The sequence below is a fragment of the Scyliorhinus torazame genome, chromosome 8, assembly GCF_047496885.1.
Source record: "Scyliorhinus torazame isolate Kashiwa2021f chromosome 8, sScyTor2.1, whole genome shotgun sequence".
In the NCBI taxonomy this organism is placed as follows: Eukaryota; Metazoa; Chordata; class Chondrichthyes; order Carcharhiniformes; family Scyliorhinidae; genus Scyliorhinus; species Scyliorhinus torazame.
Window position 1 is genome coordinate 48714944 of NC_092714.1, and position 13444 is coordinate 48728387.

The 13444-nt window shown below is 51.2% G+C and overlaps 1 protein-coding gene across 16 annotated transcripts in view; it reads right to left on the bottom strand.

Moving 5' to 3' along the window:
• LOC140427824 (type 2 lactosamine alpha-2,3-sialyltransferase-like) overlaps window positions 1-13444 on the bottom strand; it is a 236019-nt gene that overhangs the window by 4092 nt on the left and 218483 nt on the right. For all 16 annotated transcript variants that reach the window (XM_072513533.1, XM_072513535.1, XM_072513531.1 and 13 more), the window contains 3 exons: window positions 12605-12791; window positions 8449-8586; window positions 5650-5802 (listed from right to left, as the gene is read on the bottom strand). In XM_072513533.1, coding sequence (XP_072369634.1) covers window positions 5650-5802; window positions 8449-8586; window positions 12605-12791 — 478 coding nt within the window. The remainder of the gene's footprint in view (window positions 1-5649; window positions 5803-8448; window positions 8587-12604; window positions 12792-13444) is intronic.

Genomic DNA, 13444 nt, shown 5'->3' on the forward strand with positions numbered 1-13444 from the left:
GGAAAATCCTGATCTGCAGATGTGTATATTTCTGCAATGTAATGACATTTTTTGCTTCTTAATAAACCCAATTTGTAATTTGGAGACTATTATGTACAACCTGTCAAGAGTTTTCATTGTCTACCATATGAAAAGAACAGAAGCAAAAGAAAATCTTTTGACTTTAATCAATGCATTAAGCAGCAGCAGAAGGGATGTATTGCCCACTCTTGAGCACTCCACCTCAGATTTTTTTCTTGCGCTGTTAAATTTCAATTGAAAACCATGGATTGGTGTCTGGAGAGCCTGTGAATCATGGCAGCTTGGCTGAATTGGTATCACTCTCGTTTCTAGCTCAGAAGGTTGTGGCTGCAAACTCCACTTATAATCGAGGACGACATTTCAGTCAATTATTGAGAGGAAGCTGCACTGTTGGGGGCTCCACTGGTCCGGATTCACGTGGAGGATCCTGATCTTCCCTCGGGGTTCGATTCTCTCGCAACCATCACCAAAAGCAATCAGTTGGTCATTCATCTCATTGCTTCCCAACATCGCCGTGTGAAAGATGCTTTGCTAATGCGACAAGTGTCACTACCGCACTTCACAGCAACACATCATGTGCAAAACACGTGAACCCTTTCTCAAAGATGTGATGTGGTATTTCTTTTCAATGTATTATGATATCTTGGTGAAGAATAAACAAAATAACATACAGTAAGGGCAAAGGTATTGGCGAAGGTACTGGTAGGTAGGCAAGAGGAGTGTCTCCCGGGCCCTGCGTAGACTTAATTTCACAAGGCTGGTGGAGCAAATGGAGGAGGAGTTCAAGAGGTGGGATGCGTTGCCGCTCTCCTTGGCGGGTAGGGTGCAGTCAGTCAAAATGACGGTGCTCCCAAGGTTTTTGTTCCTGTTCCAGTGCCTCCCCGTGTTTATCCCGAAGGCCTTCTTTAGGCGGGTCAACAGGAGTATAATGGGGTTTGTGTGGGCGCAAGGGACTCCGAGGGTGAGAAGGGTGTTCCTGGAGCGGGGCAGAGATAGGGGGGGCTGGCGCTGCCCAACCTCTGTGGGTACTACTGGGCCGCCAATGCGACAATGGTGAGCAAGTGGGTGATGGAGGGGGAGGGGGCTGCATGGAAGAGGCTGGAGACAGCGTCTTGTGTGGGTACGAGTCTGGGGGCGCTGGCAACGGCGCCGCTGCCGCTCCCTACAAGGAGGTATACCACGAGCCCGGTGGTGGCGGCTGCCCTCAAAATATGGGGGCGGTGGAGACGGCATAGGGGGGAGGTTGGGGCCTCGGCGTGGACCCCAATATGGGGGAACCACCGGTTCGCCCCAGGGAGAATAGGTGGAGGGTTTTCGGGGTGGCACAGAGCAGGGATACGAAAGTTGGGGGACCTGTTTGTGGACAGGAAGTTCGCGGGCCTGGGTGAGCTGGAGGAAAAGTATGGGCTCCCCCCGGGAACACCTTCAGGTACTTACAGGTAAGGGCATTTGCCAGGCGGCAGGTGGTGGAATTCCCGCAGCTACTGCCGCACACAGTACAGGACAGGGTGCTCTCGGGGGGGTGAGTGGGAGTGGGTAAGATCTCGGAAACTTACCAGGTGACACAGGAGGAGGAGGTGGCCTCGGTGGTGGAGGTGAAAGGTAAGTGGGAGGTGGAGTTGGGAGAGGAGATCGAGGAAGGGACGTGGGCAGATGCCCTAGGGAGGGTGAACTCGTCCTCATTGTGCGTGAGGCTCAGCCTCGTACAGTTCAAGGTGCTGCACAGGGCACACATGACTGGGACAAGGATGAGCCGGTTTTCTGGGGGTGAGGACAGGTGTGTTAGGTGCTCAGGGAGCCCAGCAAATCACATCCATATGCCCAGCGCGGGAGGAATTTTGGAAGGGCGTAGCGAGGACTGTGTCGAGGGTGGTAGGATCCAGGGTCAAACCGGGCTGGGGGCTCGCAATATTTGGGGTGGCAGAGGAGCCGGGAGTGCAGGAGGCGAAAGAGGCCGGTATTCTGGCCTTTGCGTCCCTGGTAGCCCGGCGAAGGATTCTTCTTCAGTGGAAGGATGCGAGGCCCCCAAGCGTGGAATCCTGGATCAGCGATATGGCGGGGTTCATTAAATTGGAGAGGGTGAAATTCGCCTTGAGAGGGTCGGTACAGGGGTTCTTTAGGTGGTGGCAACCGTTTAGGCTTTCTGGGAGAATGATAGACATTGGTCAATGGCATCAGCAGCTCGGGGGGGGGGTTTACTTTATTATTGTTTTTGTTATTTACTGAGGGGGCGTATATACCTGTTGTGTTAAGTCGGGGTGTTAATGTTAATTTATTATTTATGTACAGGGGGGTATGGAGGGTTGCCTTTCTAGACTGTGTTTTTTTACTTAACCCTGTTGGATTCTTTTTTTCTCATTTTGTTATTGATATTTTATGAAAACCTTTAATAAAAATTATTTTTTTTAAAAATGAGTGTCTCCCGAAGGTGATAGGTGAAGATCAAACGGGGTTCGTGAGAGGGCGGCAGCTCTTTTCAAACGTTAGACGGGTATTGAACGTCATTATGGTACCGGCGGAGGGGAAGGAAACAGAGGTGGTTGTGGCATTGGACGCTGAGGAGGCGTTTGACCAGGTAGAATAGGGGTACTTGATGGCAGTTCTGGAGCGGTTTGGGATTGGACCAAGATTTGTGAACTGGGTAAAGCTGCTATATAAGGAGCCGAGGGCGAGTGTCCGCACAAACAACATTCGCTCGAGATACTTTTCCCTCCACCGTGGGACTAGGCTGGGATGTCCTATGTCCCCCCTGCTGTTTGCACTCGCGATTGAGCCGTTGGCCTTCGCATTAAGAAGTTCAGGGGTATGGAAAGGAATAGTGCGGGGGGGAATAGAGCAGAGGGTGTCCGTCTATGCCGATGACTTGCTGTTATACGTGTCGGAACAGAGGGTGTCGATAGGGGGAATATTGGAGCTGCTTCGAGTGTTTGGGTCTTTCTCGGGGTACAAACTAAATCTAGACAAGAGTGAGTATTTTGTGGTGTCTCGGCCAGGGTGGGGGGGCTGCCATTCCGTAGGGCAGGGACTCACTTTAGGTACCTGGGGGTGCAGGTTGCCCGGGAGTGGGGGGGTACAACATTTCTAGTTTGGTGGGGAGAGTGAAAGCTGATCTGGCAAGGTGGATGGTCTCCCTCCGTCGCTGGCGGGCCGGGTACAGGCGGTTAAAATGAACGTATTGTCGCGATTTCTGTTTATTTTTCAATGCCTGCCGATTTTCCTGCCAAAGGCTTTTTTCAGAGAGATTGAGGGAAGGATTACTTAGTCATAAGGGGTGTGAAGGTGGCCAGAGTTAGAAAGGTGCTGCTACAGAGGGGAAGGCAGGCAGGGGGTTTGGGTCTCCCGAACCTGTTGTACTACTACTGGGCGGCGAATGTGGAGAAGGTGCGGAGCTGGGTCAGAGGGGTTGATTCCCAGTGGGTCAGAATGGAGGAGAGTTTGTGCAGGGGGCCGGGATTGAAAGCACGAGCAACAGCGCCGCTCCCGATGGCCCCGGGGAAATACTCAGGGGGCGGAATTCTCCACCCCCACGCCTGGTGGGAGAATCGACGGGGCGTCGCGCGTGTCCCGACACCCGCACACGACTCCCCCCCCCCCCCCCCCCCCAAAACCGGCGCGGCGAGAATCAGGGCTGGCTGCTCAGAGAATCGCCGCGGGAACAGCGCGGGAACGCTGGAGGGGCGGCCTGTGGGGGGGGAGGGGGGTTCCTGCACCGGGGGGGGGGGGGGCGCAAATGGGGTCTGGCCCGTGATCGATGCCCACCGATCGGCGGGCCGGCCTCTCTGAAGGAGGACCTCCTTTCCTCCGCCGCACCGCAAGATCCATCCAACATCTTCGGCGGGGCGGCCTCGGGGAGGACAGCAACCGCGCATGCGGTTTTACGCGGCGCCAAGGCCCGGCGCGCGTAAATGACGCAACGCCGCTCCTAGCCCCCCGGGGGCGGGAGAATAGGGGGCTGGGAGTGGGCTCCGACGCCGGAGTGAAACACTCCGGTTTTCACAGACTCCCGATGGGAGAATTGCGCCCAGAGAGTCCGGTAATAATACATTCATTGAGAATTTGGAGGCAGTTTCGCCAACACTTATGGGTTGGGGGCAGGGTCAAGGGAAATGCCGATTCGGGGGAACCACAGATTTGAGCCAGGAAAGTGGGATGGTAATTTTCGGAAATGGGAGGAGAAGAGGATTAAGACACTAAAAGATTTGTTTCTTAGGGGTCGGTTTGCAGGATTGAAGGAACTAGAAGCGAAGTATGGGCTGGAGCAGGGGAAAATGTTTAGATACATGCAGGTTTGATATTTTGCCAGAAAGGAGATACAGAGCTTCCCGGTGTAGCCGGCCTCCACATTGCTGGAGGAGGTGCTGACGACAGGGGACTGGAGAAGGGGGTAGTGTCGGCGGTTTACGGAGCTATTTTGGAAGAGGAGAAGGCACCACTGGAAGGGATCAAGGAAAGGTGGGAGGAAGAGTTGGGAGAAGATATGGAGGAGGGGTTCTGGTGTGAGGTGCTCCGGAGAGTGAATGCCTCCACCTCGTGTGCGAGGTTGGGGCTGATACAGATGAAGGTGGTATACAGAGCACACCTCACGAGGGCAAAGATGAGCCGATTCTTTGAAGGAGTAGATGTGTGTGGCGGCGTTGCGGGGGGGGGGGGGGCAATCATGTTCATATGTTTTGGTCCTGTCCAAACCTAGAGGATTACTGGAAGGAGGTTTTTAGGGTAATTTCTAAAGTGGTGCACGTGAAACTGGACCCGGGCCCGGGAGGCCATATTCGGGGTGTCGGATCAGCTAGGGTTTGAAACGGGTGCGGAGGCAGATGTTGTGGCCATCGCCTCATTGATCGCCTGAAGGCGGATCCTGATAGGTTGGAGAGCAACCTCTCCACCCTGTGCCCTGGCATGGCGGGGGGACCTGTTGGAATTCTTGACTCTTGAGAAGGTTAAGTTTGAACTGAGGGGAAGGATGGAGGGGTTATACAATTCATGGGCATTATTCATTATGCACTTTCAAGAACTGGATAACATCGAACATTAGTTGGGGCGGGTGGGTGGGAGGATTGCGGGGAGGGGAGCGGTGTGTGTTAATGGCAACTATGGGTGATCCCCAATTCCTTTTTGTCATTTGTTTGAGTGAACATGTGGGCTAATGTTTGTGGTTTGGTGGGAGGATGGAATTGTTGTTATTGATATGGGGATTGACATATTTGTTACTGATTATTGTTTCTTGTTGGTGGGTGTAAATTTGGGAGAAAATGTGAAAAAGGAGAAGAATAAAAATATTTTAAAAAAACACAGTAAGGATAGTTACTGCAGTGGAATAAATTGACACTAGGAACTAGTTATTGAGTGCATGACATTGAAGAGACTTAGAAGCTGGAGTTTTTAGCGTAACTGCTGAATGAAATTCTATAAAAGGTGTTTGTGTGGGCAAAGAATATCAGCTCTAACCAAAATCAATTCACAACCAACAACATTCACTCATCCCTGGAGTTTTTGAAGCTGTTGCAAGTAGGAAATTGAAAATACCGTTAAATAAGGAAATTGATACTCAAGTTGTTTAAAAAAAGTTTCTAATAAATATATATATATATATATATATTTATAGAACTTGGGTTTGATTCAGTGACATACCTTTTTCATGGTTGACATGGTTTCACTGCCGTAATAGTGCAAAGTGCTATTCGGATTATATACGTCATATTTAAAGCCAGCTATGTGAACTTTATCACACATCATGAGTGCCATAGTTATTGCAATAATTCCAGTTGTTGGATATTGAGGTGGCTGTCAAAACAAGTCAAATGTAAGTGTATTCATAGCAAAGGAAAAATAAACAAATGTTTTGAGCACAACTAATCGAAACTGCAAGATCGTTGCAAATAATGCTTTACCCAGTCATTACTAAGAGTGTCGAATCTTACAGATGCATACTCCATTAAGACACAATATGTTACTAAATATTCCTTTAATCGCCACAAAGCTGGCACAAAAGAATGCTTATACACATTAAAATTCATCAAATGTTCTGGTCTACTACTTTTTGCTGCAGATCCAATATAAACCCTTGGTGGTCATTACTGGGATCAGTTGAACAATATATCTGTCCTCCAGACATCTTATTTTTCAGTAAATTTAGAGGGCTTACCAACAAAGTAATTGTATTTTATCTTGGGGCTAAGGAAGACTAGCTAAATGACATCCTGTGAGGAGGTGCGTGTAGTTTGCCGAGCTACATGATTAAACACTTTTATTTCAACGAGGTGATAGCTCCTCCTGATATGAATCAGGAGGAGTCAAGTGAAAGACACGAAAAAGTAATAACTGAACAATACTTCTGAACTCCGGCTATTCAATTCTGGAAAAACTTTGGACTTAAAATAATAAAAATGATCTTCACTTCTCTGACGAGCAGTTTTGAGTTGCTCTCATCTGTGGAAAAATGAAATCGGATGACAGGAAACAAAGTCCTTGACCAGTTCTTACTGAAGTGCCAGCTTGGTTATGTGAATGTCTGTGGAGTGACAAAACACCACTGTGCCGCCCCACTGGTGCTCTTTTATCAGTCGGTGCACCCTCTTGGCTACCCCTATCTAACTCCCCTAAAGTGGATGTATCTAAACCAGTGCTTGTAGAGTCTGCAGTGCTTTAAATTGATCACATCATCTCTGCCTTTATGCAAGACACCTGACCTTGAGACCCCCCCAAAACAAAAGAATATTTTCCACAAAGTATTTAGGCCAGAGCTATTCTCACCACCGTTTAAGAGGGGGGAAGTTTTAGCTGCCCGCTAGTGATGGACGGTGGAAGTTGAAGTTGGAGTGAATCATTAGTTTGCTGGGTTGGCATGAAGCCACCAACGTCTCTCTTGCCCACTCTCCCAATGAACTGCTCCTCTGGTGACCCAGAGATTATGGGCTGTCGGCACCGTCATCTGTTAGTTCAGTTTGTCTCAAATTGATGGTGTCATTTTCTCTTTTGAAAAAAAGATGAGAATTTTACAGTGGCACGACATGCATCCTAACAGTGAGCCACCTACACTGCATAGAACATAGAACATAGAACAATACAGCGCAGTACAGGCCCTTCGGCCCACGATGTTGCACCGAAACAAAAGCCATCTAAACTACACTATGCCATTATCATCCATATGTTTATCCAATAAACTTTTAAATGCCCTCATATGCTGAGAAAAGGTGAAAACGGGACATGCAAATAATTCTGGAAGCCAAATGTTGAATCAGCGAGAAAATCTATTGGAGTTTGTGTGAAGGACAGGAAGTTCTTCAGCAAACACCATATTACAGATGCAGCTTCTTATGTTTAGGAGATTGAAGTAAAAGGTGGGACCAGGGCTTTGCAATTGGTGATAGTGGTGTGACAACAGATTGTGACTGGGGGCTCGACATACTCAAATGCAGCAATCCTCCTGCTTCGGATTAGTCTTCCCTACCTTGGTATGTTTCCCCAATCCAAATAATTTTCCCATTGGCAAAATACCTAGGAAACTGCTTGCTACACAATTGCTGCACACTTTGTTTGGACAATTTTTGGGTATCCCACTTTCCTCAGGGACACCTTTCAATAAAACCTCCATTCTGTCTTTCCTAAAGAAAAAGCTCTTTCAACCATTCCCCATTCTGTCTCATTGGACAGCCTTCGGAAATGAAAGAAAAAGGTGCTTTCCTTTCAGAGCTCCTGATTGCACGGGTAATTGAACATGGAGAAGCTGCACTGGGAGTTTTTAGTTCATTTGTTCAAGTTGATCAGCTATGAAAAAAGGTGAAATCTGGCTGCCATACAATTAGCTCTCATGAGCACACCCGCTTTCCTGGCTCACGTCTGTTCATTCTGGGAGCACAAGCCCTTTTTTTGACCTGAGAATGGAACTAATGCTCATTGCGAGGGGCAGTGTCAGAGGAAAGGCTTATAATAGTGCAATTACTATTGATGTTCTTTGGTTTTCCACCATTAATAGAAACCCGTTGGAACCATGAATACAGGTGGCGACTAAGTGCTTGGAGATATTGGATTGTAATGTTTGTTTGTTGCTTTGTGCAGTACATTGAAGCACATCTTGGCAATGAAGTGGTGGACATTTGCCATCAGGTATATAAAAGCTATCAAGCAGGGTGGGTCAATTATGTCACCACAAGAACTTTCCAAGTAAAAACATTAGAAAACATGCTGCACAAGACTGTTCCTACACAGTTCCTAGTGTCTTGACTGGTGAATATTAATCCAGAGCTTGTCAAATGGGAAATAACGGAATTTTAAAATAAATTTCAGCTCAAACCATTCTGCAGAGCTGACTGCTCAATTAAATAAATATATTTGAGTGCATTCATGCTGGTTTCAATCTTTGTGATCTCAGTTAAAAGCTGTACAGAAAAATTACCAAAATTGGAAAGGAAAACATATTTATCAGCATACCTTAGGCCAAGGCACATGTGTGGGTAGTTTTAGTAATTCAAAGGCTGCTTTCTGGACTATGGAAGGTTTTAGTATCCTTATTTGACTATTTTTGTAGATGAGTTGCACAGGTATTTTTTTCCAGAAGCCCCGCATGGACTGTAATAAAATCATAAAATAGGTTGCAGTTTTGAAAACACATTGTAATTGCAGTTAAATCTATATTCTCCAGTTTTCTTGACAACCACTTTAATAAGGGGGCATGGTCAGCCTCCATCTAGTGAACTCTACAACATCTACCAGAAGAAGTTAGCTGCATTTATTATTTTCAGAGTCTATTTTGGTCAATTGATCTCGAAAAGGTATGGTTCAGAAGAGCACCCCATTCTGGACAGCGTCACCAAATTGCTCTATTTTTACTTAAGTTGCTAAAGAGTGATTGACCAGCAGTGAAATTCTGCCACACCCTGCAAGGAGTTAATAAAGACCATTGAGTACCGAGGGTGGTGGGTGGGTGAGATGGGACACAGGCAGAGTTTTGGATCGGCTGAAGCTTATAAAGAGGGCGGGGAGCCAATCAAAAGAATTTCAGAAGCGCCAAGCCTGAAGGTGACAAGGGCATGGATGGGATTTCAGCAGCAGATGGGTGTAGGCCTGGACTGTTTGAGGGTGGCTCGAGACTTTATTTCATACGGGAAGATATACAGGATTGAAACTTGGCTCAGCATCATATAGGACACCAAGTTAGTGAACAGTTTGATTTAGTCTGACACAGTGGCCAACCTCCCTTCCCTCTACGGAGCTCTTGAATTTGTTGGTGCCCATCTTTCTCAACATTCCATAATTGAAACTGTCCAATCAAGTTTCTGCCTCTATCCGAGATAAACTCTGCTGAGTTTGAGTCGAGGGGATTCAAGACAACGGCTTTTGATTTTCCCAATGCTTTGTTAGAGGAAGCTACAGCTCATCCAGAAATGGATGGCAAATGAGTAGCCTGACAACACAAAGGTAATGGATTGGCGAAAAGAGTGGGTGAGAATGGTTGGGCTGGATGCGACGAAGTGGACAAATAGAACATGACTCCATGGGCGCGATCCTATGGCCACGGTGTGTTGGAAAAGCAGCTCGCCGTGGCGCAGCGTAGCCATTGAAAACCGGGAGTCTCCGCTCCCGGGATCTACCCGGCTTGCAACGCCTCGCGGGATTCAACGCGATCGCATGATGCGTTACGAGGTGAATCCTGCCCACAATGGGCTGGATCACTTTTTGGCAAATCTGCATATTAGAGCGAGGAAGTAAACCTTACTCTAATGTGCAAATTCCCGAAGTGCCTGAGGCTTTGGGATTCAACGCAAATGGGGACCCAGATGGAACAGCACTTGGGGGCCTCCAAGGATATCGGAGGTCCCTAGCTTTATGCTCTTTGGGCAGGGTAGTGTCCTGGCACTGCTGGTACCACCTGGGGGAGGGGGAGGGGAGGGGGAGGGGGAAGGGGAGGGGGGAGGGGAGGGGGAGAGGGGGGGAGGGGGGGAGGGGGAGGTGGGGGGTGAGGGGGTGAGGGGGAGGTGAGGGCGAGGGGGGAGGTGAGGGGAGGTGAGGGGGAGGGGGGGAGGTGAGGGGGGAGGGAGGGCGGAGGGGGGTGAGGGAGGGGGAGGGGGAGGGGAGGGGGAGAGGGGGGAGGGGAGGGGGAGGGGAGGGGGAGGGGGAGGGGAGGGGGAGAGGGGGGAGGGGAGGGGGAGGGGAGGGGGAGGGGAGGGGGAGGGGAGGGGGAGGGGAGGGGGAGGGGAGGGGGAGGGGAGGGGGGAGGGGAGGGGGAGGGGAGGGGGAGGGGAGGGGGAGGGGAGGGGGGAGGGGAGGGGGAGGGGAGGGGGAGGGGAGGGGAGGGGGGAGGGGGAGGGGAGGGGGAGGGGAGGGGAGGGGAGGGGGAGGGGGAGGGGAGGGGGGAGTGGAGGGGGAGGGGGAGGGGGAGGGGAGGGGGGAGTGGAGGGGGAGGGGGGGGAGGGGGTGAGGGGGAGGTGGGGGGTGAGGGGGAGGTGAGGGCGAGGGGGGAGGTGAGGGCGAGGGGGAGGTGAGGGGGAGGGGGGGAGGTGAGGGGGGAGGGAGGGCGGAGGGGGGTGAGGGGGGGAGGGGGGAGGGGGAGAGGGGGGGAGGGGAGGGGGGAGGGGAGGGGGGAAGGGAGGGGGAGGGGAGGGGGAGGGGAGGGGGAGGGGGAGGGGAGGGGGAGGGGGAGGGGAGGGGGAGGGGGAGGGGGAGGGGGAGGGGAGGGGGGAGGGGAGGGGGGGGAGGAGGGGAGGGGGGAGGGGGGGAGGGGGGAGGAGGGGGGAGAGGGGGGAGGGGGTGAGGGTGAGGTGGGGGGTGAGGGGGTGAGGGGGAGGTGAGGGGTGAGGGGTGAGGGGGGAGGTGAGGGGCGAGGTGAGGGGGAGGGAGGGGGTGAGGGGGGTGAGGGGGGGGAGGGGTGTGAGGGGGAGGGGGGTGAGGGGAGAGGGGGGTGAGGGGGTGAGGGGGGTGAGGGGGAGGGGTGAGGGGGGTGAGGGGGAGGGGGGAAGGGGGAGGGGGGAGGGGGCGGGGGAGGGGGAGGGGGGGAAGAGTGGGGAGGGAGGGGGGAGGAGGGGGAGGGGAGGAGGGGGGAGGGGGAGGGGGGAGGGGGAGGGGGGGGGTGAGGAGGAGGGGGAGGGGGGGAGGGGGAGGGGGGTGGGGGGTGGAGGGTGGAGGGGGAGGGGGAGGAGGAGGGGGAGGAGGGGGAGGAGGAGGAGGAGGAGGAGGGGGAGGGAGGAGGAGGAGGGAGGAGGAGGAGGGGGGAGGAGGAGGGGGGAGGAGGAGGAGGAGGAGGGGTGAGGGGGAGGGGTGAGGGGGAGGGGTGAGGGGGAGGGGTGAGGGGGAGGGAGAGGGAGGGGGAAGGGAGGGGGAGGGGGAGGGAGAGGGAGGGGGGGAAGGGAGTGGGAGGGGGGAGGGAGAGGGAGGGGGGGAAGGGAGGGGGAGGAGGAGGGAGGGGGGAGGAGGTGGGGGGAGGAGGTGGGGGGAGGAGGAGGGGGGAGGAGGTGGGGGGGAAAAGGAGGGGGGGAAAAGGAGGGGGGGAAAAGGAGGGGGGGAAAAGGAGGGGGGGAAAAGGAGGGGGGGGAAGAGGAGGGGGGAGGAGGAGGGGGGAGGAGGAGGGGAGGAGGAGGGGGGGAGGAGGGGGGAGGGGGAGGAGGAGGGGGGAGGGGGGGAATGGGGCTGAGTGGCCTCGGCCGCGTGTTCCCCTTTCAGGCCCTTATTCAAAGCACGTGCCGGGAAACACGTGGCTAAACACGTTCGCTAGGGGACTTTGGTCCCTTTTGGGAAGATTATGCCCCATGGTGTCACCAAACAGAGGTATTTTGACAAGAGAAGGCCATCTTGGTGGGTCTCCAGAAGTAAAGATACACAGCCGCCAGGAATTGGAGTCATTAATTTTATTTATTTATTCATTCATGGGATGTGGGTGTCACAGGCTGTGCCAGCATTTATTGCCCATTCCGAATTGCCCTTAAAGGGGCAGTTAAGAGTCAACCACATTTCTGTGGATCTGGAGTCACATGTAGACCAGGCCAGTTAAGGAGGGCAGATTTCCTTCCCTAGAAGGGCATTAGTGAACCGGATGGGTTTTTACGACCATTGACAATGGTTTTATGGTTATCATTGGACTTTTAATTCCAGATTTTTATTGAATTCAAATTTCACCATCTGTAGTGGTGGGATTTGAAGCTGGGTCCCAGAGCTGTCTGGGTCCCTGGCTAACTAGTACAGTGACAATGTCACTACGCCACCACCTACCTCTGAAAATTATCTGGCTACAATTTGATAAGCAAGAGTAGAACAAAGCCAGGGCAGTCCACCAGAGTCAGAAAACATGGGAGAGGCATTGTAGGGAGATTGTGTGATCAATTATCAAAGGCTGCAGAGAGAGCAAGAAGGTTGGGCGGCGAAAGTGCATCACACACACAAAAAGTATTAGTGTCTTTGGGCCTATTTGGTTTTATGACACGGATGGAAATTTGGGCGCAAGAGAAATGGACATGGATTTTAGAGGCAACTGTACATTCAAGGACGCGAAGAGAAAGGAAAGCTGGCGGTGAGGCAGTACTTTGCAAGCATAGGGCAGACAAGTGTGATTTGATGGAGGATTGTTGTTAAAAATGAACAAATTCAGCGAACTCACCACTTTCTGCTTTAATAGCACCTCCTTTAACCATCGTAAGTCTAATGCCTTAAAGGGAACAAAAACCAGTGTTGTGTTGGGATCGTACTGGCCGTGGTCGGAAAAAACGGATTCTGGGTAAGAGAATCTAAATGTTGTTTTGTTCCCAACATCATCTTCATATCCAATCACAGGGCCACTATTTAATCTGAAAGGAATTAGAAAAGGAGCAGTGAGGTAAATTGAAACAGTATCAGAAACTATTCAAAGAACATTCCTTCCACCTTTAAGTCACCCTGTACTTCCTAACTAAAATTCTAATAGCCTGACAACAAACTGAAGCTTTTTCATTAAGAAATACTAGCATTATGGCACTACTGTCTGTGGTGCATGATTTTAGTTAAGGTACAAATTAAACAGAATAACCCAATGTCACACCACCAGAACTGTAAATCCTTACTAATTTTTGGTCTAAAGATCACCAAGATTTAAGGGGGGGGAGGAGGGGGGGGGGGGGGGGGGAGGTCACGTCCCTCCCTTTCCCCATCTCACCAGGCCAAACTTCATGTGAGGCTCACCGCCATACCAACTCTCCTAATATATTTCTCTAGTTTTCCTCCCATCTCCCCATTCTCAGAGATATGCTTGCCCATGTGTTATGACCAAAACAGATGTTAATTGCTGAGAAAACTAAGTCCCAGAGGGAAATTTGGTTTACGGGCCATACCCATTTTTTTTGCATTCTGAAAACAAGGGTAAAACTTTCTAAACTCAGCAGCCTGAAATCCAGTAACACTTTGGGGATTTTAAAATTAAAAAGGTTTATGAACAAGAAAAGAAAACTTAAGCACACAAAATTAC